The 25,745-nt window shown below is 39.4% G+C and overlaps 1 protein-coding gene across 3 annotated transcripts in view; it reads right to left on the bottom strand.

Moving 5' to 3' along the window:
• Positions 1-2,851: 2,851 nt before the first annotated feature.
• The window catches only part of LOC144930130 (uncharacterized), a 184,093-nt gene continuing 161,199 nt past the window's right edge, over positions 2,852-25,745 (bottom strand). For 2 of the 3 annotated variants that reach the window (XM_078851204.1, XM_078851201.1), the window contains 3 exons: positions 21,169-21,222; positions 15,593-15,624; positions 2,852-3,029 (listed from right to left, as the gene is read on the bottom strand). In XM_078851204.1, coding sequence (XP_078707330.1) covers positions 2,982-3,029; positions 15,593-15,624; positions 21,169-21,222 — 134 coding nt within the window. In that variant the 3' untranslated portion in view covers positions 2,852-2,981. The remainder of the gene's footprint in view (positions 3,030-15,592; positions 15,625-21,168; positions 21,223-25,745) is intronic. The other variant, XM_078851210.1, reaches the window with a different exon arrangement.

Below are 25,745 nucleotides of genomic sequence, written 5' to 3'. Positions count from 1 at the left end.
GAGATCCCAATGTGTGATGGGGCAAAAAACATTGTCACGGGTGGTTCTGGGTACATGTCATCAGGCCCTCCCTCCCTCTCTCTGTGAAAGCAACGGCAGACAATCGTTTCGTGTCTTTTTTCCTGAATTACCTGTGCAGATGCCATACCACAGCAAGCATGGAGCCCACTCAGCTCACTGTCACCGTATGTCTCCTGGGTGCTGGCAGACGCAGTACTGCATTGCTACACAGCAGCAACAACCCATTGTCTTGTGGCAGCAGACAGTGAAATAGGCCTGAAAACCATCCTCATCCTGTCCGAGGTGCTCCTGGCTGCCTCGGTAAGGTTGGTCAGGAGCGCCTGGGCAGACATGGGCCCAGGGACTGAATTAGGAGTGACTCGACCAGGTCAATCTCTTTAGTCCTGCAAGCAGTCCTATTGTACCATCTTATGGTGAGCAGGCAGGAGATGTGGATGGCTTGCAGTCCTATTGCACCATCTTCTGCCGAGCAGCCAGGAGATGTGGATGGCTTGCAGTCCTACTGCACCATCTGCTGCCAGCCAAAGATGTAAAAGATAGATGGAGTGGATCAAAACAAGAAATAGAACAGATTTGTTTTGTATTCATTTGCTCCCCCTCCCTCCCTCCGTGAAATCAACGGCCAACAATCATTTTGGTAAGGTCTGTCAGGGGCACCTTGAAAACTTTAATGGAGATTCAGTCCTGCCTGAAATACCAGAGGGAAGGATATCTTAGTGGGTTGAGCATTGGCCTGCTAAACCCAGGGTTTTAGTTCAATCCTTGAGGGGGCCATTCTGTGTGACAGTTGTTTTTGTTTCTCCTTGATGTAAAGCCACCCCGTTTGTTGATTTTAATTCCCTGTAAGCCAACCCTGTAAGCCATGTCGTCAGTCACCTCTCCCTCCGTCAGAGCAATGGCAGACAATCGTTCCACGCCGTTTTTCTGTGCAGACGCCATACCACAGCAAGCATGGAGCCCGCTCAGATCACTTTGGCAATTAGAAGTACATTAAACACCACACACATTATCCAGCAGTATATGCAGCACCAGAACCTGGCAAAGCGAAACCGGGCGAGTAGGTGACGTCAGTGCGGTGACGAGAGTGATGAGGATAGGGACACAGACTTCTCTGAAAGCATGGGCCCTGGCAATGCAGTCATCATGGTGCTAATGGGGCAGGTTCATGCTGTGGAACGCCGATTCTGGGCCCGGGAAACAAGCACAGACTGGTGGGACCGCATAGTGTTGCAGGTCTGGGACGATTCCCAGTGGCTGCAAAAGTTTCGCATGCATAAGGGCACTTTCATGGAACTTTGTGACTTGCTTTCCCCTGCCTGAAGCGCATGAATACCAAGATAAGAGCAGGCCTCACAGCTGAGAAGTGAGTGGCAATAGCCCTGTGGAAGCTTGTAATGCCAGACAGCTACCAATCAGTCAGGAATCAATTTGGAGTGGGAAAATCTACTGTGGGGGCTGCTGTGATGCAAGTAGCCAACACAATCAAAGATCTACTGATATCAAGGGTAGTGACCCTGGGAAATGTGCAGGACATAGTGGATGGCTTTGCTGCAATGGGATTCCCTAACTGTGGTGGAGCCATAAACGGAACCCATATCCCTATCTTGGCACAGGAGCACCAAGCCGCCGAGTACATAAACCGCAAAGGGGTACTTTTCAATAGTGCAGCACTGGTGGATCACAAGGAACATTTCACCAACATCAACGTGGGATGGCCGGGAAAGGTACATGATGCTCGCATCTTCAGGAACTCTGGTCTGTTTCAAAAGCTGCAGGAAGGGACTTTATTCCCAGACCAGAAAATAACAATTGGGGATGTTGAAATGCCTATATTTATCCTTGGGAACCCAGCCTAACTCTTAATGCCATGGCTCATGAAGCCATACACAGGCAGCCTGGACTGTAGTCAGGAGCTGTTCAACTATAGGCTGAGCAAGTGCAGAAGGGTAGTAGAATGTGCATTTGGATGTTTAAAAGTGCGCTGGTGCAGTTTACTGACTCACTTAGACCTCAGCGAAACCAATATTCCCACTGTTATTACTGCTTGCTGTGCGCTCCACAATATCTGTGAGAGTAAGGGAGAGATGTTTATGGCGGGGTGGGAGGTTGAGGCAAATCGCCTGGCTGCTGGTTACGCGCAGCCAGACACCAGGGGGGTTAGAAGAGCACAGGAGGGCGTGGTGTGCCTCAGAGAAGTTTTGAAAATCAGTTTAATGACTGGCCAGGCTATGGTGTGAAAGTTCTGTTTGTTTCTCCTTGATGAACCCCTCCCGCTTAGTTCACTCTACTTCCCTGTAAGCTAACCACCCTCCCCTCCTCCCTTCGATCACTGCTTGCAGAGGCAATAAAGTCATTGTTGCTTCACATTCATGCATTCTTTATTAATTCATCACGCAAATAGAGGGATAACTGCCAAGGTAGCCGGGGGGGGGGCTGTAGTGGAGGAGGGAAGGACAAGGCCACACAGCACTTTAAAAGTTTAAAAGTTTAAAACTTATTGAATGCCAGCTTTCTGTTGCTTGGGCAATCCTCTGGGGTGGAGTGGCTGAGTGGCCGGAGGCCCCCCCACCGTGTTCTTGGGCGTCTGGGTGAGGAGGCTATGGAACCTGGGGAGGAGGGTGGTTGGTTAAACAGGGGCTGTAGCAGCGGTCTGTGCTCCAGCTGCCTTTCCTGAGTTTCAACCATATACTGGAGCATATTAGTTTGATCCTCCAGCAGCTTCAGCATTGAATCCTGCCTCCTCTCATCACGCTGCCATCACCTTTTAGCTTCAGCCCTCTCTTCAGCCCAGCACTTACTCTCCTCAGCCCACCACCTCTCCTCCCGGTCATTTTGTGCTTTCCTGCACTCTGACATTGTCTGCCTCCACTCATTTGTCTGTGTTCTGTCAGTGTGGGAGGACAGCATGAGCTCAGAGAACATTTCATCGTGAGTGCATTTTTTTCACCTTCTAATCTTCACTAGCCTCTGGGAAGGAGAAGATCCTGGGATCCTTTAAACACATGCAGCTGGTGGAGAAAAAAAAAAGGGACAGTGGTATTTAAAGAGACATTTTATAGAACAATGGGTACACTCTTTCATGGTAAACCTTGCTGTTAACATTACATATATAGCACATGTGCTTTCGTTCCAAGGTCACATTTTGCCTTCCCCCACCACGTGGCTAGCCCCTCACCCCTCCCCGTGGCTAACAGCGGGGAACATTTCTGTTCAGCCACAGGCAAACAGCCCAGCAGGAATGGGCACCTCTGAGTGCCCCTTAAGAAAAGCCACCTATTTCAACCAGGTGACAATGAATAATATCACTCTCCTGAGGATAACACAGAGAGATAAAGAATGGATGTTGTTTGAATGCCTGCAAACATACACTGTAATGCTTTGTTCTACAATGATTCCCGAGTACGTGCTACTGGCCTGGAGTGGTAAAGTGTCCTACCATGGTGGACGGAATAAGGCTGCCCTCCCCAGAAACCTTTTGCAAAGGCTTTGGGAGTACATCTAGGATAGCCACGAATGCCAGGGCAAATTAATCATTAAACATGCTTGCTTTTAAACCATGTATACTATTTTAAAAGGTACTATCACCAGAGGTCCCTTCTCCGCCTGATGGGTCCGGGAGGCAGCCTTGGGTGGGTTCGGGGGGTACTGGCTCCAGGTCCAGGGTGAGAAAGAGTTCCTGGCTGTAGGGAAAACCGGTTTCTCTACTCGCTTGCTGTGAGCTATCTACAACTTCATCATCATCATCTTCCTCATCCCCAAAACCTGCTTCCATGTTGCTTCCATCTCCTTCCATTGAAGGAGTCAAACAACACAGATGGGGTAGTGGTGGCTGAACCCCATAAAATGGCATGCAGCTCATCATAGAAGCAGCATGTTTTGGGCTCTGACCTGGAGCGGCCGTTCGCCCCCCTGGTTTTCTGGTAGGCTTGCCTAAGCTCCTTAAGTTTCAAGCAGCACTGCTTCGGGTCCCTGTTATGACCTCTGACCTTCATGCCCTGGGAGATTTTGAGAAATGTTTTGGCATTTCAAAAACTGGAACGGAGTTCTTATAGCACGGATTCCTCTCCCCATACAGTGATCAGATCCTGTACCTCCCGATCGGTCCATGCTGGAGCTCTTTTGCGATTCTGGGACTCCATCATGGTCACCTCTGTTAATGAGCTCTGCATGGTCACCTCTGCTGATGAGCTCTGCTCTCACCTGCAGCTTGCCACACTGGCCAAACAGGAAATTGAAATTCAAAAGTTCACGGGCCTTTTCCTGTCTAGTGCATCTGAGTTGAGAGTGCTGTCCAGAGCGGTCACAATGGAGCACTCTGGAATAGCTCCCGGAGGCCAATACCATCTAATTGCGTCCACAGTACCCCAAATTTGACCCGGCAAGGCCAATTTCAGCACTAATCCCCTTGTCGGGGTGGAGTAAGGAAATCAATTTTAAGAGCCCTTTAAGTCGAAGAAAAGGGCTTTGTCATGTGGATGGGTGCAGGGTTAAATCAATTTAACACTGCTAAATTTGACCTCAACTCCTACTGTAGACCAGGGCTATGGCTAAATAGTTAGAAGGAGTCACTGAAACAGGGAGACAGAACTCTGAGTCTCCCACCTCCCAAGTCAGTGCCTCAGCCACCAGAATAGAACATCATGCTCCACTCTCTTCCCCACACTGAAAAGTTTTCAATAAAGTCAAATAAACTTTGGATGACATCCAAGCTACTTGTTACTTATCTGAAGTGAAACAAACTATGGAATCTCTTAGTATTGACAATTGCTATTGATGACTGGAAAGTAGTTATTTGAAATATGTTGGTAATTTAGTTAATGGAGTTCAGTTATATTCCATCCCCCCACAAATATCCTTTGTGAGTGATATCTGGATCTCAGATCCTAATGAGCGTTCCCTGATGGCCACCCACTAGGACTGTTGTGAGGGGACCCAAGCTTCTGTGCTCTGGATCTCCTGGTGGCTGTTAAACTTCTGACGACTCAGCAGGATGCAGCACTGGTTCCTCCCTTGGCTTCTCTGGCACATTTCCTGAACAATGAGTCTCAGGCTGCTAGCCCTTCTTTGAAATGGGGTCCTCTGCCCAGCTGCCCTCAGCCCCAGGACTAGCACTGACCCTTGAGATACTCCAGTTACTTAAATGTACCCCCTTCTCAGATCTCCACCCTAAAGGTGTGAAGCTTCTGGTTTATAGTTAAGCTTTCTCAGGGGGACACAGTAGTTTGAAGCAGTCAAACTGTGCAAAGTGTATGTGTGTTAACACCTCAGTGCTCTTTTATACCTAATCATGTTAAGCACAGGCGAATGCATATCACACAAAATAATAAGCACTAAACACATGTCCCTGCCTCAGTTTCCTCACCACTGCGGGGCATTCTTTAGGCTGTAATCCAACCCTTTGGGTTGTCAGAGTGCTTAGGGCCATCTGGGCTCAGGAATCTGGGAAGCCCTGCCTCCCAACCTCATGAGGCATGTTGGATGACCTCTTCCTTCTGGAACTCCTTACTTGGCTTCTGTGACCTTGCTCTGTCTTGCCCCACAGTTCCTGTCTGGCCCCGGTCCTGTGTGCTTCTTTATTTTAACTCTTCCTGGTCACCTGGTCTCTTTTGTTCTCCTCATGGTAAGTTGCCTCCGTTCTCACCTTTCCTGTTCCCTCCAGAAGAATCAGCTAACCTGGTTTTCTGGGTTTCAACTCACTCTTTGTTCCCAGCTGTTTGGGAGTAGGGTCATTAAGTCTTAAGCACTTCTACTGCATCTGGTGTAGCTCTGGTGTATCTGGTCTGGTGTATCTCTGCTACAGGGTCAGCAATGGTGCATCCACATACATGTGGGCACAGATGATCAGTTGTATTATACAGACATATTCCCAAATAGTCACAACCTGTAGTACATATATTTCACTTGGTTGCCTGGGTGTAAGTGAAGGAAGAATATGCACTCGATTAATTGTATATGACTGAGAAGTATAGTTTGATAAAATATCTGGCTCGCTACCAGCATTTTGGATGAAAGTGTACTGGTAAAACAATCCACTACTTCAACAGTGTTCACAAAGCATTAGATGGCAGGGATATCTGAGTCAAAATAACACTGGACATTATTATTATTTTATTATTTTAAATATGCAGGTTACAGCACAGAAAAAAATTATTGTTACATTGAAAACAAAAGTGGTAACTTATAGTACTGGAATACAAAAGTCGTTCTGAATCCTCATCTAGTATCTCCTGCCTCCTACCATCCTCTTCTAATAGAAAATTAAAAGAAAGGATTACATTAAAAAGTTTATTATAAAATAAACTTGAATGAGTCACCAAAGCACAGTTGGAATATCTTATCCATGAGAATGATAATATTCCTTTGCTTGTGACAAACCATTCATAAACTCACTTGCTTCTGAATTATATATCTATCATGCTAAAAAGGGGAAATAATAAATTCTTAGCTCTTTGTGAGTAAGACAATCTGTATTTATTTCTCACAAAAAATTAGAGGTGACATCTGATGTCCTCTGTTCTTTAAAGAATTAAGCCCTGATTCAGCATAGCGCTTCAGCACATGTGTAACTCTAGGCAAGTCTCTATTAACATGGGGCGCTTCATGTTCTTAAGTCAGGCACATGCTGAAGTGCTTTGCTGGACTGAGGCCTAAATACTTGCACCAAGAGTCAACTCCCTGCTTCAGTTAGAAATTAAAACAAATAAAATATGTTTGGAATCTGTGTACAGAGTCTGTACACTTGAAGACTTGAAAAAAAATCATAAAACGTTAAAAAAAATTTAAGTGAAATTTAATACTTAACCTCATTATTAATAGAGTGCTTGTCATAAAAATAAAGGGAAGGGCAACCACCTTTCTGTATACAGTGCTATAAAATCCCTCCTGACCAGAGGCAAAACCCTTTCACCTGTAAAGGGTTAAGAAGCTAAGATAACCTCGCTGGCACCTGACCAAAATGACCAATGAGGAGACAAGATATTTTCAAATAGGGAAGGGGGGAAACAAAGGGTCTGTCTGTCTGTGTGATGCTTTTGCTGGGAACAGATCAGGAATGCAGCTTTATTACTCCTTAAGTTAGGAAGTAATCTAGCTAGAAATGCATTAGATTTCCTTTTGTTTAATGGCTTGTAAAATAAGTTGTGCTGAATAGAATGTATATTCCTGTTTTTGTGTCTTTTTGTAACTTAAGGTTTTGCCTAGAGGGATTCTCTATGTTTTTGAATCTGATTACCCTGTAAGGTATTTACCATCCTGATTTTACAGAGGTGATTCTTTTATCTTTTCTTTAATTAAAATTCTTCTTTGAAGAACCTGATTGATTTTTCATTGTTCTTAAGATCCAAGGGTTTGGATCTGTGTTCACCTGTACAAATTGGTGAGGATTTTTATCAAGCCTTGCCCAGGAAAGGGGGTGTAGGGCTTAGGGGGATATTTTGGGGCGAAGACGTGTCCAAGTGGGCTCTTTTCCTGTTCTTTGTTTAAAATGCTTGGTGGTGGCAGCATAGGGTTCAAGGACAAGGCAAAGTTTGTACCTTTGGGAAAGCTGGTAAGAATAAGCTTAGGGGGTCATTCATGCAGGTCCCCACATCTGTACCACAGAGTTCAGAGTGAGGAAGGAAACTTAACAGTGCTAAATAAAATTTAAATAAAGGGAATAAGGAAACAGTGCCTGCACAAAAGCCACAAATGAACATGTATATAATGTAGAACTTGTGGAAATTCTGATGAAACTGAGCTTTTCTGGAAAATGGCAGTTTATTGAACCCAAAATGTCTCCAGAAAACAGTTTGAGTTCAACAAACTTTTGATGAATCACAGCCAAGATTCTGGGGGGCAGGCTCTGCCAGGCAGGGTTCCATTGAAAACCCTCCTGGTTCCCTGCCAACTCACTGGGTGCTTCCACCTTTCCAGAATCTGCAGCTCTGGGGCAGCCCCACTAGCTCTGGCACCAGGAATGCCGGAGTTTCCACTGTCTGGAGCTCTGGGACAGCCCCACCATGCTACAGCTTCCAGGATTTTCAAGCTTCCTGTCATAGAGCTGGGAGTTTGAAAGCCTTGGGAGGGCTTCCAGGACATCCAGGGTACACCAAATCTGAGGCAGCCCAACCAGCTGTGTCAGGAATCTGGAAGTTCTGGGGTCCCTGGCTTGGGGCAGAAGATGTGGTGGCATTGTCCCACAGCCTCAGAAGCAGTTGCTGACTCAAATTGACATTCTTGTCAGTTCAGTCAGCAGGTGTGAAACTGATAAAAATGTCAATTTTAGTAAGTAGCTGCCAAGTCTGGGGAGTATATATCATTTTGGAAATACCATGTGTCAGTGTTTCCAAAACATTTTTTTAATCGTGATTTCCAGTTCATAATATTTTAAAAAAAAACCTGGTTGTGTTCCTATCTGGAATGAAACCTCATCTTGAAATATCAAAATTTCTTGCAAACCAAAAATTGTCAGTTAAGGTCAGCTATAGTACAATAGTTTCCTTAGAGAATTGGATACTTTTGATCTTCAAACTTACCTTCATAAACTAACATTTTGAATTATGTCATCACTAAAGACACTAAGCCTAAAAATAATAATCCCTAGAGATGTGTTTAGGTTGGTGTTCGGAGAAACTAGTAGGCAGTTGGGTGATTAAATATTTCAGTGTGCATCACCATTAAGCTACTGTATTCAAATAAGTGTTTAAAAAAATCTCAGTTTTATTCTGAGCTCTCATACGGAGTTTCCAGATTTAAAATAGTAAGGAGTAACCCTGAATGAGCTTGGGGATATGCCTTTGTTTGGATAATTGACACTTTTTTGATGGAAACAAAGATTTTCTTGCTCTAATTAATAGATCTAATGTTCTTTGATCTAGATACCAGGCTGAAAATCTAACAGGAACAGGTTACTTGTAAGTTTTCTCTTCCTTCCTTGTCCTTCTCTGGTTAGACACACAAGGAGAATTTGCATGTGTATTTTGGCATTGTGCAGGAGACAACTACTCCCAGAGATGTAGGATATTTTTTAGAGGTTGGGGGACAAGATATTAATAGGGTACTGTTTTATAGTCATTCAATATTGAGAAAGAATTCATCCACCTTTATTCAGATTTTAATATATTTAGTTTTCATATGAAGGCCTATTTGTGCATGAAAATATTTATGAAACAGAAGAGTTTCATCAATTTAAAAATGATCATTTGTTTGAATGGGTAGTGTGTTGTTCTCTATTAATTATTCATTATTCCCCTGCTCGTAAAGAAAGCATTTGATTTAACTGACCAATCAGACATCCCAAATAATGTTTCATGTCAAAAAAATAGCTGAAAACAACAAGTCAAAATAAATTGGTTGAAATTTGTTTAAACAGATGAATTAAAGAATTTCAAATAATCAATACATTCATAGAAATCAATGTCTATTTGTAAACAATTCATGGAAAAGTGGGCATATTTATTAGAAAACGTAGTTACAATAATAATAATTTGACCAGCATTAGTGACAATAGGTGAAAGTGAATGGGTAAAAACTAGTGTGAGAAGAGATTTTGCTTTTCTTCAACATCAGTAAAAAAGCAAAATATATTGTTTAAATTTGTATAAAAATATTTTCATGCAGTTCTGCTCACTATTTTCCCGGCTGTATTTTCTGCTTTATATTCTTGCTTATCTAATCATGCAGGTCAGTTGTACTTACTTGACAAAGCAAGCACTTCAAAGCTGCTGCTGCTGTTCAATTTTTGTTATGAATGTTTATAAAGGCATAGAAAATAAAGCTACCAAAAAAACAACAACAATTATTCCCAAAGAATCCATTCCATTTTTGTGATATTTCAGTGAAAAACTAAACTGGTAAAATGTTAAAAAGAATGGCTTATAAACTATTTACATCCATTGTAGAGTTGTTCTCTGGCATGGCTTTATGAATAATTGTTCACATGTATGCTATGTGCTGAAGCAATAAGCCCTATTTTTAATGCAAATGTATATAAGCCCAGGCCTGCTACTGTAGAAGCCTAAGCTTCAATAAGGCCTTAAAAAAAGAGCTCCCTCTGCCACATTGCCACCAAATTATTTCCTCTATTATGTCCCTCAATACATTTATAACGTTCTGCCTCTAGATGGTGCACAGTAGGATATACAACTAGCCCACGGAAGCAGCTGAGCTACAGCTGTTACAACGTCGTGCTGGATTTCTGTGGTGGAGAGGCACAAAGGATCAAGGTCTAAATTGTGCCATTTAAGCATGTTTCATAATAAGGGGTCCTGTGGAGCAATACTGTTCCTGGGGAAACTCCCAAGCATGCAGAGGATATGTGCCCAACACTTTGCGTGATGCAAAAATTATTCCCCTTTTGCAAAGCCAGCCAGCTCCAGTGGCTGATTCGTCATTGTGGGGTAGGGGCGGCATAACTTGGTGGGGAAGACAAACCATGGTCCTACCTCCACCCTTTTCTCCTCAGGCCCCTCTGAGGTGCAATATATCACCAAAAGAGGGGAGGGAGCAGTCTCTTCACTTCTCAAAGCAATTTTGCTTCTTCCCTGTACCAGTCACAAAGGGAGGCTCTTTATACTCTCCCATCAACTGTGTCCCCTGCAACAGTGGGCAAGCCAGAAATAATCTGGCTGTAAGGGAGTTGTAATTGGGAACAAAGAAGAAGTGACCAAATATTTTATAGGGCCAGGCTCTCAAGGCCACGTAACCTGAGTTTGCACTAAACCACTGGCAATAAATTTTCCATTTGCTTTGGGATTTAGTATGAGTAATAATGCTTTATACAGCTGAGACTAACTTCAAGGCCCACTTCTCCCTTCCTGGCAGAGACCACTCAGCTATGGAGCTATCAGCATATGAGTTATTTGCAATTAATTATCTTGTATGCTCTCAACAATTAATATACTATTATGGTCCTTACTAGAATAACGAATCCCATCTTTTGCCATTACAAGCAGGAGATTACTTATAACACCATGTTTTGAGTGCTCTATAGAGAAGTTTGGAAGTGTTTAGATAACTCAGTACAACAATAACAAACCAGGAGCTGACTGTCCAAATTAAGTGTACTCAGTCTGGCATTAAGGGTATTATCTATTACCACAGCATTTGTCATGACCTGAAGATTATACATGACCTAAAGGTTATACATGCGACTCCCGCTGAAAGACTAAATAGAATGGGGTCTAGCATTTCAGTATTATGATCTTTCTAATCACAAGCCAGAGTTCAAAACAGCTGTGCTAAAAATACTGAATTCAGCAGAATTCCTATAAAATGTATTTAAGAAAAGAGAAATAGAGAAGTCTCTGAAAAATGTGAATAACTGAGTAATTCCAGTAACAAGGATTAGATATATGGGAGAAATAGCAATTTGATTAAAATAGTTAATGTCGAGTCACAAAAGGAAGTCTACCAAATACAAATAGATAAATACATAAATGAAAATGAGGAAATAAAGGATCAATGAGGAGGAAAGCTGTGAACATAAATTTATCTGAATGTCAAGAAAGTTCTCAAGATATTCCTACGCAAAAGACTCATCTACAAGATCAGTATGTATAGTACCAGGATGAGTGGAAACACTTCAGGATAAAGAGAAGTAATAGAAGGCTCATGATTAGTCTCTATCATGTTCCATATGTCAGTGAAGTTACCTGCAGGAAGATTACATTTGCAGAAGATACAGAACCAGAGGTGGTGGAATCAGTCATTTCAAAGTAAGACGGCAACTCAATTCTGAATAACTTGAAGAGACTAATACTATCCCAAACATGAAATAAGTACAGACAGAAAATGAGCAATCCATTGGATCTTTTAACAGTCATTTGTATTGCTGAGAAACAACTGCACTTTTATTTATAAAAGGTTTATTTGATAAGAGTACTTCATTCAAACAAAAATCCCTTTACAAAAAATTAATGAGTTTCCACAAGTTCTATCACAGCAGCTTCACACTGAGCCCCTGAACTACAAAATATACTGACAAAAAAATCCAATAACAATACCAAACACCCCACCAAATTAAAAATAAAGGAAAGTTTATGAGACCTATTTTATGATGGTGGTTTAAAAAAAAGTTTCTGTAGCTTACCTTCATGAATGTATCACAAAAATTCAAAAACATTTGTGTAAGATAGCCTTTGAAGTTTTTATTTTTTCATTATCTTTCTTCTGGAGAATTATAGATGTGTCATCAATCTCAGCAGCTGCTTTCAGAATGATAATGTGGGTATGATAGGTAGAGGGGCAGAGATGCTGTTCTATGCAAGCCACTCTAAGCAAAATGTTATCATCATTATAATGGCCTTGAAGGATGTTCAGCAACAATCCCATAGTTTAATCGTCTGAAGTAAGGAGGGGAACTTTGAGGTAAAAGGAAGAATATTCATATTCCTTATACAGCTACAACTGGGATATTAGATAGCCAACATTTTGTGATTTTTGAGTTGTAACAGTAATAGGTATTACAGTAGTGACTGGGTATCCAAAGCAAGGTATAGAATCATATTGTGGTATGCACTGTGCGAAAAGACCTTGCTCCAGAGAGCTGATAATGTAGGGCCTCCATTCTGCCAAAACTTACAAATGAGCTCTATTTTAAGTGTAGGAGTGATAGTACCACTGAAATCAGAATTGGGACCTAGATTTGTGACAAGATGCAATAGACAAGTTGTGGGTGGGGGAATGGGGAGGTTTGAAAACAATGATAAAACATGCATGTTTTTACATAATAGTTAGTAGCCTTAGTTCACTTACTTCACCATTGTCAAATTAAAAATGTTGATTATATAAAAGAAAGATACTGAATATGTATAGCATAAATTAAAACAGTGCATCATTTCTGTTAGCAGAGATTAGCAGGAACATTTGTTTGATTTTACTTAGAAATAGATTTTTTTAAACATGCTATTTTTACAGGGTTACTCAAACTGCATGTGCAAAGATTGGTTTAGTTTATCATTATTTTAACCTTAACTTTTAAAATTGTTTTGCCCCTAAAATCCAAAGAAAACAAAGAGGTCTGTATGAAGTTCAGATGTTTGTGAAAATTTATCAGCATATAGGAATATGCCTGGATTGCATGTTATTTTTTCTTGAGCGATGACACCTTGGAGGCTGATGTAAAAACTGTGAAAGTTAATGGGAGTCTTTTTATTGGCTTCAGTAGTTTGGATTAGAAAAAAATAAAATAGAATAATTTGTAATGACAAGGCTGTATTGGTAGCATATGGAATGGAGAAATGAAATTACATTCTCTCAGACCAGAAAGGCAGTATTATGATGACTTATAAGGAACTTTTATTGAGCCTACAGAAAGATGTTGTCAGAAATGCTCATCCTCACTTTCCAGGCAGTACATAAGCACCAAACTCTATCCCAAAATATTATTATTAATTTTGAAGGAGCATAAGTTTAAAAAAAAATATGAGACTTTTTGGTATCACTGCAGCTTTACAGTGGGATGAAATTGCTGTCTACTGCATTCAGTATAAAGGTATAGAACATATATACTGTCAGAAGCACCAGTCCTGTGAAAACATATGCCCGTATTCAGCTTAAAGTACATTGCCCATGTTCAGCTTTAAGTGCAGTTACATTGGATGGGACTTTCAAAGCACCCAGTCCAGTTTTCCTTCCATGGAAGTCAGTGACTTCAATTGACTTATCATTGACTTCAATTGAATAAAAAATCCTACCCATTGACTTCAGTGAATCTACTCCTGTAAGATAAAGATAGCCACATTTATAAGTGTTTACAGGATAGCAGGGTATGAGAGAACAAGGAATTTTCAAATCCAAATGAAAAAACAGTCACACAATCTGCCCACTACTACCATCATCATTTTTTGGACCTAATATCTCTTCTAAAATCTAAATTTTGCTGTTTGGTCAAAGAGAAATAAAAGTATTTGCTCTCCTCCCCCTATCCCAAGACCTACAACATTCTCAAAATACTTGCACAGAGCATATGATCAAACACAGTAGTATAAATTTTCACTTGAATTTGTGTAGAACTAGGCAGATATCCCATTAAAAATTGAAGGAGCCTTGTAAGAAATTCCCTTGAAAAATATCCTGAAGTTTTACCCCAGTTAGTATACTTTCTAAGAGTTACATTTGTTATAAAGTCCAAAACTCCTCTCAGTGTGCCAAAAGGAGCCTGCTCCCACAATTTCAAGCTTTGGGGTTCAGAAGTGGGAAGGGTTGCCTCTGTGGCAATCTACAGCACTTTCTTGTAGGTTTTCACCATTCTAACAATTTGCATTTGAAAGTGACAGAGATAAAATAAGAACATCCAATGGAACACTTACTGTATTAAACATTTCAATAACTGTAAGGCCAACAATCCCAGCCAAGTGTTCTTCTTATTAGATATGTCAAGTTTAATAAAGTTCACTTGTTTGCATTAGCCCTGTAGATGCCAATCAGCATGACACCATATTCAGTTGCTGTTACTGTCCTTTGTCACTGCAGGCTGAAGCTCTGGCAGAGTTGGATGGCATGGCGCTTTTAAATATTCCTTCCATCCAGCAATATGAGAAGGACAGCCAATACATTATCAGCAACACTGAAGACAAGTTTTCAATAAATAATTTACAATAATCAATGGAATAATTGTTTTGCAGACTATGTTACGAGGTATGTCATATTGCACAGTGCTCTCTGATAATGGATATTCTTTCAGCTCTCAAATGAGTGCGCTGAAAGGATAACTCACCTATGATTCTGTTATGATTAGATTTTCAGTGAAACACCTGAGGGTGTTTAAGTACCATTCGGCTCTGAATGGGTTGTGAAATTTGGCAGCACAGCTACTTAATAAGTTAATGAAAGGTCAAGAAATTTACTGTCTAATCTTATTTTTGCTGGTGGAAAAGAAGTGCATCTGAATTTCCTTTGAAGAGATGCACTTGAGAAACTAGGTGATGGCAAAACAAGTAGTGGCACTCTCTGCCTTTTGATACCCTGTAGAGATGCACGCTGGGACTACCAAAAGAGCCTGAAGGAATTAGATGCCCATCTCCCATTAACATTCAAAAGTAGCTGGGGCTCTAATTGTCCTTTGACGCAGGATGCAATATTAAGAGGAAATTTTCAGAAGATCCAGAGGGAAATGTATATATATTCAGTAATTTCTCTCTCTCTTTCTCTCTCTCTTGCTCACTGTATCTATGGCTGGGCACACCACACAGGGAGAAATAAATGACTGACCGCTCTCAATTTTAAGCTTTTGTGTTTGGCAGCATTGGTAATGTGACTGACTAGAGATGTGCCAAATGTTAGCAGTTACCCCATATTCCTTAGGCACACAAAATTCAGTGTGTCTTCAACCAGGCTGTGGGAAGGACACTATAACCAACCTGTCCAATGTTAGATTTTACTTTATGGGCTTATATGGATGGTTTTTATAGCACCTTGTATTCTGTAGGATGCAAATACTGTGCAATTGAACTAGGTTTTGTACAAATAATCTTCCAAGGGGGAGATATGGTCATCTTTCTTCACATGCAGTATTAATGATATTTTATCAACAGCATAGGGATCATTAACAAAAGTTTAGGAATCTTTAGGCATGGTGAGGAAAATGACTCACGTGAGGATATGTACTGCACTTCTTCTTTAGCTCTATAGAAGAGAACAAGGAAGGAAGGTGGGAGAAGCTTAAAGAAGGTCTGCCATAGAGACAGTAGGCTATTATCAGTTGTAATACACAAAATTAAAAAAAAAACATTAATGGAAATGTATGCTGAGCTTTCTTTTTTGTTTGGTTATTTAAAAGAAATGTATTCATAATACTCTATGCTAGCCTGAATTAATAGAGCTGTATGTTTAAAGGAGCCATATGTTAATACATGTCCGCTCTTAGTAAGAAGGAAATTATAACTTTGTGTAACTGCAGCATAGGGGATGTTTAATGAGGAAGGTAATGGGTACCTTGACAATCTTAATGAAATAACACCTGCTTGTACATGGAACCCACTTCAAAACACAGGAAAGCTTAAGTGCTTGTTAATGTGTTGCACAGTAAATATGGCACACCAGTAGAGATCAAAACAACAGTAGACTATAATTAACTGGGTAATGAGAGAAATGGAAAATTATCTCAAGAGCCTGCCTTGAAGATGTATCTCTGACAGACTAGTGGGCTCAGGCTGTAATAGGGCTTAAACATGGTAGAAGATGGTGAGGCTGGGCTGTAGGACCAGGCTAGGTGGAGGGTGGTGACTGGCCCCAGCCCCCAACTGCACACTGATACTGGAGGTTGGGATGGTGGGAATGGGGAGGAAAAGAAAGTTACCTTGGACTATGGAGGAATAGAAGCAGAGGATGAGGAATGGGTTCAGATCAGGAAAAAGGGGGGAAATGATTAGACATATCAGGATTTGAAGAAGGAATGCATAGAAATAATTAAAAAAAAAACAGGATAAAAGCCAACATTTTATAGTTGTGAAATCAGTGACAAAAGGTGTGAAAATACAAGATGTTAATCCCTGAAAATGGTGGAATGGCTAATGATAAGTGTTGATGATATACAAAGAGCTGAAACATGCTGGGTGGACATATATAGATAGAACATATTCATAGAGGAAGAAGTTGAAAAACGTCTTAAAACTGTAACCTTAGGGGGAATGAAAGTTACTTGTCAACTGCCCAAATTCCTGATCGAAGCAAGATGCCTTATGTATGTCATGCTTCTTTGACTGTCTGAGGATGACATCAAAAAGAGCATAGGTGAAGATAAAGTATTGTTTCTTAAGTGGCTACTTAGTAGGAGAAAGGAAGAAAACTGGCCACGTTGGCACTATGCATAACACTTACAGGTAGGACACTTCTGGATAGGCTCCAAATGCGGTATCAACCTGACTGAATTAAACCATTTATAAGGTGATATAACTGTTAAATATTTGGATATGTGACTAGCCATGTATAAGGGAACAATGAGGTGCAGTAAATGTGGAGAAAATCACTCAAATGATAAGAGGAATAGAACCTAACTGGAGGGGAAAGTGCCCTGCAGCATATGAAGGGTGCACAGTAGCAGAACTGCTGCAGAAAAAAAAATAAGATTATTCAAAAAAGGATGATCTGTGGATGGTACCAAAAGGTATCTACTGCATAAAACAGGAAAAAGAAAAATGACACAAGTAAAAGAAAAGATGTACATGGACAGCAGAACACATCTCTGGTCAGGCAAGAATATATGAGAGGAAGAGGAGATAATATAGTGCCTATAGGTAAAATAAGTTGATAGCATTTGTTAAAGAAGCAATTAACTGCATCTTGTAGATGGGGGAAAATTGAAAATCAAAATCATAGCAAAAGCAGTAGAAAAAAAATCTAAAATTAATGAACCTCTTGACCAGCCATATTCATGTGATTTTCAATGAAGGCAATAGTACATCTTAAGAGACACGGTCTTAATAAACCTTAGCTGGAATGTGCATAGATTAGTAATGCATGGACAGGAATTTTAAAAAGTCATCCTTGAAACAGGGAAAAAGCTTTATATAATGTGTGTGCAAGAAATCTGGCTAATAAGTAGCCTTGTGTTCAATATACTGGGAAATTATACACTATGGAAGGATAAAGAGGGTACCAGAGGAGGGGAGGAGGAGTACCTGTATATTTATAAAAGAGGAATTTACTACTTTGAAATGTGTATACAGAAGCTAAGTTTTGAACACAGTGCTATTGAGATTCCCATTGAGAACAACAACAACAACAAAACACTTAGGTCTGAATTTATAATATTTACAGTCCATGTATAAATTAGTTATTTTAGAATTAGAAAAAATAGAAAAAAATCATAATTTGTGGAGACTTTAATAGCCATAATGAGCTATGGGGAAGTAAGAAAACAGATCTAAATTATAAATACTTAGAATAATTTATCAATATGCATAAACTGGTAATATTGTATAGAGGAGCAGCTACTAGATTTAATTCAGTGGATGGATCATTTTCCAGTTTGGATCTGGGAATTCCCACAAATAGTATAGGTTTAAAATGCAGCTGGGAAATTCATAATGAAGATGGAACAGAAGTGATCACGTACATACATTTATTGAGTACCAATGCTGAGGAAACATCAAGACACACAAAAAGTTCCTAGCTGGATTTTTCCAAAACCTGATTGGGGCCTGTGATGAATATTTTATACAGGAACAGAACAAGCGATAACCTTGAAGAATTCTACAACAATGTAATAAAAGGAATCATGGCAGCAGCTGACCTGGCTGTCCATAAAATATCAAAATTGCCCCAATTTAGAAATCTGGTACCCTGGTGGAATGGAGATTGCAAATTAGCAATATAAGCAAGCACAAACACACAACAAATAGTAAAGATGTAATTAATTATAAGAGATGTAAGATGGTGGCACAAAGGAATATCAAAAATAAAGTTGGACAATTTTGTGGGAAATTGAATAAAAAAGAATCAAAGCTTTCAGAAATGTATAAGCAAATTCAAAGAATGAATGGAATTCAGAGTAAATGTATATCTGGTCTTACTGTAAACAATGAAATTAAGGATTTCAATATAGGAAGTACAGGCATTTTAGCAAAAGAATTCCAAAGGGTCTGTGGTGATATGAATCAAAACAATGAGTTTCGTGAAGAAAAATGGAGGTTTGCTCAGGATAACAGAACTATTAAATGGATAGAGAGAACATGATGATCTGTTAAACAAAAAAGATGTTAGTATGCAGGAGCTTATTGCCGGAAAAATACAGGTAAAGATAGTATAAGTAATTAAATGTTTCAACACTTCTCAGAAGGGAGTCTAAAGATGCTATTGTGGTTATATAATGATATGCAGGAAAAGAACTGCTGCCAATAGAATAGAAACAAGTATCGGTGATACCAGTTAGGAAACCAAGCAAAACATATACAAGGCCTGACGCTTACAGGCCTAGTGCCCTCATATCATCAGTGGCGAAAATCATGAAAAAATTATAAATGTAAGACTAACTGAATATTGGGAGAAAAAATGATACTATAACTGAGATACAAAGTGGTTTTAGCAAAGGAAAATGCACTGTTGACCAAATACTGAGACTAGAAACAGAGGTAGAAAAAAGCATAAGGACTAAGAACTTTATGATAAGTCTTTCTGGACATTGAAAAATCATATGATGTTATGGAGGGAAGACCTATATAAACTAGCCACAGTTAGAATGAAGAGGAGAATGTTTTGATGGATAAGGGACTTTAAGAGATAGAACTATACATGTCAAAGTGGGAACAACTTTATCAAAAAGCTACAAACTTACAAATGGAACCCCACAAGGGGATATTATCACCCTATTTTGGTTTTCCATTATGATAAATGACCTTCCAAAAAGTGTGCAGACAGGAAGAGGTATCTCCCTTTTTGCAGAGTACTATGCTATATGAACTAAGCATAAAAGACTTAAAGTAGCCAGGGAGAAAAAAACAAATGAGGTATTCCAGAGAATTTCCAAGTAGGGAAATGATTGGGGATTTACATTCTCACTTGCAAAAACAAAGAGAAAGCTTTTAACCAAGCAGGAATTCAGTGAAGAATGGAACTTATTTCTGTACAGTGAAAAAATTGATAGTTCAAAAGTTTGTTCCTAGAAGTAGTGTTTAACAATAAATTAACTTAGAAAGATCACAGATAACTTCATACAGAAGTATAAAAGTAGGATGAAATTACTTAAAAGTGTAGCTGGAAAAAATGGAGTAGAGAAAAGAGGGTTCTGATGATGATGTATAGAGTATTGGAAAGACCAGTTTTTGACTATGGATGCCAAGCTTTTGGTTCAGCCTCAAAAACAATTCTGAGGAACTTTGAACTACTCCATGCCCAAGCTCTGTGACTGGCTTGTGGCATGTGTGCTGCAAGTAGCCACTGGAGAAACCTATGAATATATATCTATAAATATAAATCTAAGGATAAAACTACTAGATCTAACTTTTTGGGCAAAGGTAAAAGGGAATCATTAAAACAGAAGTACACAGCTGATTTGAGGATAAATGGGAGCTTAGTAGACAAAGTGATATGGATTTCCACAGACTTCCTCATAATACTGGGGTCAAAAAAGGAAAAATGTAAAAAAGAAAAATTGAGAGAAGTAAAAAAATATTCATAGAGGAATCAAATGAAAGCTGGACAGCTATCCCCCCATTTGTGGATTTGGAACTGTATACAAAATGAGGGAAGGAAAAATACATACACTATGAGCAAAGAAATTTCTGTATTTGTTTATGAAAAATGGAGCCAGCTTTGCCAATTCTGTGTAAATGGATCAAAAGATGACAGCACAGGTAGGGTGGAAACAGCCTAGTCTTGGAATCCAGAAATCTAAAAGGTTATTGAATTATGTGACCCTTCTGACAGCTGAATTAATGGGAATAACGTTGGCACTAACCTGGGTAGGAGATATGTGACTGGCTGCCGCTGCAATTTTATCTGATGCCTTGTCAGGCACAAAGACAATCAGAACAAGCAGAAAATGACATAAGTGAAATTATCTTCCTGACTACGGAAATAATGCAAGCAGGTATCTGTGTAACAATAGCATGGATTCCAGGGCATACTGGAATATCCGGAAATAAAAAGGCTGACAAAGCAGCAAAACATGCACCAAAAAATGAGGTGGTGGATCTTATTATATCCTTAGGTAGACAAAAATTTAAAAGTTTGGTCATGAAAGAGCTCACGAAGGAATGGTGAAAATTATGGACAAAGGAAACAAAAGGACAAAGATTCTATGCTCAAAAATCAAAGATAATACTATACTCCATAGTCATGATAGAAAAATTGAAGGAGTCATTATTATCACTGTGCCTTATATAAGATAAACTTTTAAAAATGACAAAGATGGGCTGTGTAATGTGTACAAAACCCAAGAAACTGTTGATCATTCCATGGCATTATGGGTACAGAAAGAGTTTCTTTACAAAGCATGGCACAAACCCCAAACTGGTTGTGAGTTCTATACTTAAATTTCACCAAGCAAGTATCAAGTGTGAACACCTCAAGCACTGTAGCAGCCTTGGCATGGAGTCACAGACAGTCTCCTTGGGTACTCTGATCTATCTTGCCACCTAGGCAAACTTGCCTTTGTTATAGATGGTCCCTTACACCAAAAATCACAATGATATTCAGGTTACTCCCAGTCCCAAAGGACCAGTCACTTACCCCAGGTTAAGTGCACCAGAGATCTCTCACCAAAGAGAATGCTTGTAGCCAATCCTATAATAAAATAATTAAAGATTTATTAACTAGGAAAAAGAAATAAGAGTTATTTACATGTTTAGCAAAGGTAAACCTAAGCACAAATATGGTGGGTTCCAAAAGGTAAAAGAAGCTGCTGTAATAGGCAAGCTCAATAAGTCCTTTATGGTTAACCTAGGACAAACAGCTAGGGATCCCTTGCTTATGCTTAGAAATCTTCACCCGGCAGAGTTCAAGCAGCATACAGATACAGTTTCTTCTCGTCAGGGATTTTTATTCTCTTCCCACAGAGTTCAAGCAGATGGGACTAATCCACTTGCATGTCTCTTTGTCATGGGTGTGAGCAATCCAACTCTTTTGTCCACTGATATTCCACAAAGGGATTGATAGGCCTTCTTTTGTTGGAGAGGAGATGGCATGTCTTGTGGTAATTAGTATTTCAAACTCGGTGATGCTTTTCTCCTGACTGTGGGGTTTACAATTTTAGAGCAAAAACTTTTTATAGTTACTTATAATGTGGAATACAGATATTATAAACAAGATTAATACATGCAGAAACTCACAAGCATTTAGTAAGGTCTAAACACATTTTTATACATCTAAAAACTAAGGCATAGAAATTTCATGACTTAGGGTATGTCTACACTATGAAATTTTATAGACTAATAGATTTAAAGGTCAGAAGGGACCATCATGATGATCTAGTCTGACCTCCAGCACATTTCAGGCCACAGCACCTCACTCACCAACTCCTGTAATAATAGACCTCTAACCTCAGGCTGAGTTACTGGTGTGCTCAAATCATGGTTTAAAGACTTTAATGTTATAAAGAATTCATCATTTACAGTAATTAAACCTGCAAGTGACCCATGCCCCATGCTGTGCAGAGGAAGACAAACAAAACAACAACAACAAAGCCCAGGGTAATCAGCCAATCTGACCTGAGGAAAAATTCCTTTCCAACCCCAAATATGGTGAGCAGTTAGACCCTGAGCATGTGGACAAGACCCAACAGGCAGATACCTGGGGAATAATTATCTGTAGTAACACAGAGCCATCCCCATTAAGTGTGCCATCTCCAGCAGTTGGAGATTTTTGCTACTGGCAGTCTTTGATAGGCCACATGCCACTGTAGATGGTCTAATTATACCATCCCCTCCATACACTTATCAAGCCCAGTATTGAAGCCAGTTAGGTTTTTTGCCCCTATTGCTCCTCTTGGAAGGCTGTTGCAGAACTTCATTCCTCTGATGGTCAGAAACCTTCCTCTAATTTCAATACCTCAACTTGTTGATGGCCAGTTTATAGCCATTTTTGTTTTGTCCACAGTGATGCTTAACTTAAATAACTGCTCTCCCTCCCTGGTATTTATACCTCTTTGAATTAATCTTTCTTAAACATGCGAGACCAGAACTGCACACAGTATTCCAAATGAAGTCTCTCCTGTACTTTGTATAATGGTACTAACACTTCCCTGTCTCTAGTGGAAATACCTAAACTGATGCATCCCAGGACTGTGTTAACCTTTTTTATAGCCCCATCACATTGATGGCTCATAGTCGTCCTGTGATCAACCAACATACTCAGGTCTTTTTCCTCCTTTGTCACTTGCAACTGATAAATCCCCATCTTATAGCAAAAATTCTTGTCGTCAGTCCCTAAATGCACGACCTTGCACTTTGGATTATTAAATTTCATCCCATTTCTATTACTCCAGTTTACAAGGTCAGCCAGATCTTCTTGTATGGCATTCCGGCCCTCCTCTGTATTGGCTATACCTCCCAACTTTGTGTCAACCACAAATTTTATTAACACACTCTCACTCTCAAGGTCAGTAATAAAAATGTTAAACAAGATTGGTCTCCAGACCAATCCCTGAGGAACTCCACTAATAACCCCACTCAAGCCTGATAGTTCACCTTTCAGTATGACCCACTGTAGCCACCCCTTTAACCAGTTCCTTATGAACCTTTCAGTTATCAAATTAATCCCCATCTTCTCCAATTTAACTAATAATTTCCCATGTGGAACTGTATCAATTGCATTACTGAAATCCAGGTAGATTAGATCTACTGCATTTCTTTTGTCTAAAATATCAGTTATCTTCTCAAAGAAGGAGATCCAGGTTGGTTTTGCATGATCTACCATTTGTAAATCCATGTTGTATTTTATCCCAATTTCTATTCACCTCTATGTCCTTAACTACTTTCTCTTTCACAATTTGTTCTAAGACTTTTCATACAATTGAGGTCAAACTAACAGGTCTGTAGTTTCCTGGATCACTTTTTTCTCCTTTCTTTAAAATAGGCAATGTAGTAGCAATTCTCCATTCATAGGGTACGACCCCCAAGTTTACAGATTCATTAAAAATCCTTGCCATTGAGCTTGCAATTTCATGTGTGAGTTCCTTTAATATTTTTGGATGGAGAGTATCTGGGCCCCCAAATTTAGTCCCATTAAGCTGTTTGAGTTTGACTTCCACCTTGGATATGGTAATTTCTGCCTCCATATTCTCGTCGCCCATAGACACCCTACCACTACCCCTAAGCTCTTCATTGCCTAAAGTAATAGCAGGAGTCAAAGGCACTGCCAGTGGGACTACAATTTAGAAATTTATGGTTTTGAACTTATGTACTTAACCATGCCTATCTTTCATATATGTTGGAACCTTTTGTCTCTCCCAGGCTTTGCTTCTCCCATTCATATTTTTCTTCCATATTCCCACAGCCCTCTACTCACTGGATAACTTGATTTTTGATTAGTATTTACAAATGTTTGTATTGGTGCCCAATTTTCCTTGAGGTTTGGCACAACATCCCTCCGTTCTTTACCCCAAGCAAGTTCCTGAGGCTATGAAAGTGAGCATTTCTGATCAGTGATCACAAAGGGCAAGAATTGTATGTAGTTTCAAAGGATGCAGCAAGCATCTGAACTTTGAATCAGATCTTCTGTGACCTGCAAACCTGGGTTTCAATAATTTGGAAATCACTGAATAAACAGCAGAATTTCTGGCTCTTTCATTGAATTAGCAGTAAGTAAATGTCACTAGTTGCATTTTAAGTACACATTTTTTTCCCCCTCACAGCTGTAGCTGTCAGTAGAGATTTGTTCCTCTGAGTCTCTTGTGCCATCTACTCAATGTTCCTCAGTGCAACTGCACTATCCTTCAACAATTAGCATTCCTTTGTGCTGCGGTATTTGTAATTTATCAAAAGAAAAGTTTCTACGTATTAAAAAAATCCATTAGATTGATCAAGATATAAATTGCTTTAATTGACTCCTGTATGTTACACATATCTGAGTCATTGTCTCTTTTCTGAGATGGAAAAACTGTTGACAACGTTGTCACAGTGGTGATTATCCTATCTAAAGTGTACTTTTTTTTTTAAATGCACATTTCAGGGTCTCATCACGTGAATGTAAAGTTGTATAATGAAGAAGAAATTATCACAGTTAATTATGGAGAGGTAAGAACGTTGAATTGCTGGAATTAGATAACTGAGAACTACTTAACTACTGTACATTTCTTATACAATGAATGACTACATAGAAGTGCATGTTTAATGTAAACCATTTAAACAATGTCTTTTGGAGTTACAAAGACTTATCACTTTTAGAGCTACAGGAGAAAGGATCTACAACAATTCTTCATTCATTAGTTACTTTGAAATGATTGTTTAATTGAGAGCAGACTAAATATAGAAAATATTACTGGCTCAATTTACTTTTTTAAGATAATTTCTTTTTAGCTCTGTATCTCTGAAAACAGTGAATATGGCAGTCCTTTGGGAAAGGGATGATTCCAATGAAAGCTCTATTCGATGACCATAAAGTGTGTTGCATGTTTAAATTCAACAATGATTAGAGATTGTCAAATAACAGGCTCAAATGGAATTGTTTAATCAAAGATTATCAGAGATTAGTACAGCACTATACAGAAAATAATAGATGAATTACCACCTTTGGTGTAAGGTAAAGAGCTGGCCTCTGTGTCTCTGTCCTCTCTAACTAGTGGAATGTTGGCAGTTTTGAACTCTCTACCTAATTTCCAAAAGCACTGTCTTTTTTATAAGGTATGAGACAAAAAAAAACAAACCCTTTTTGGAGGGAAAAAGACTTTCCCATGACTAATGTCACCATATGTTATGTTTTAACATTTTTGTTTTGCCTAGCTACATATGCAGTGTTCTTTATGGTATCTTTAGTTATTACTAAAGGGAATTCTAATCCAGTCATTATTACTGACAGCTGTGACAACCAGCAGTTGTTATCAAGTTAACATAAACATCTTTCCAGAGATCCATATTTTATCTATTACAGACAAAATCTGCAACAACAAGTACCTCTTATCAGTTAAAAAGCATAACTAAACCTTAGGCAACCTTTTCCACCTAGACTTGTTTATACCATGTTTCTGTAGTTTGAGAGGTCTTTCCCAGCCATAATAAAGTACAGCCTGAACACAGGTCACTCAGGTTAAAAATAAACACTCTGGCCTTAGAATTCAAACACACTCTTTATTAATACTGTAAAGATTTAGG

This window comes from Lepidochelys kempii, chromosome 1 (assembly GCF_965140285.1).
Source record: "Lepidochelys kempii isolate rLepKem1 chromosome 1, rLepKem1.hap1, whole genome shotgun sequence".
Lineage (NCBI taxonomy): Eukaryota > Metazoa > Chordata > Testudines > Cheloniidae > Lepidochelys > Lepidochelys kempii.
This window is presented reverse-complemented; position numbering and strand designations above follow the sequence as displayed.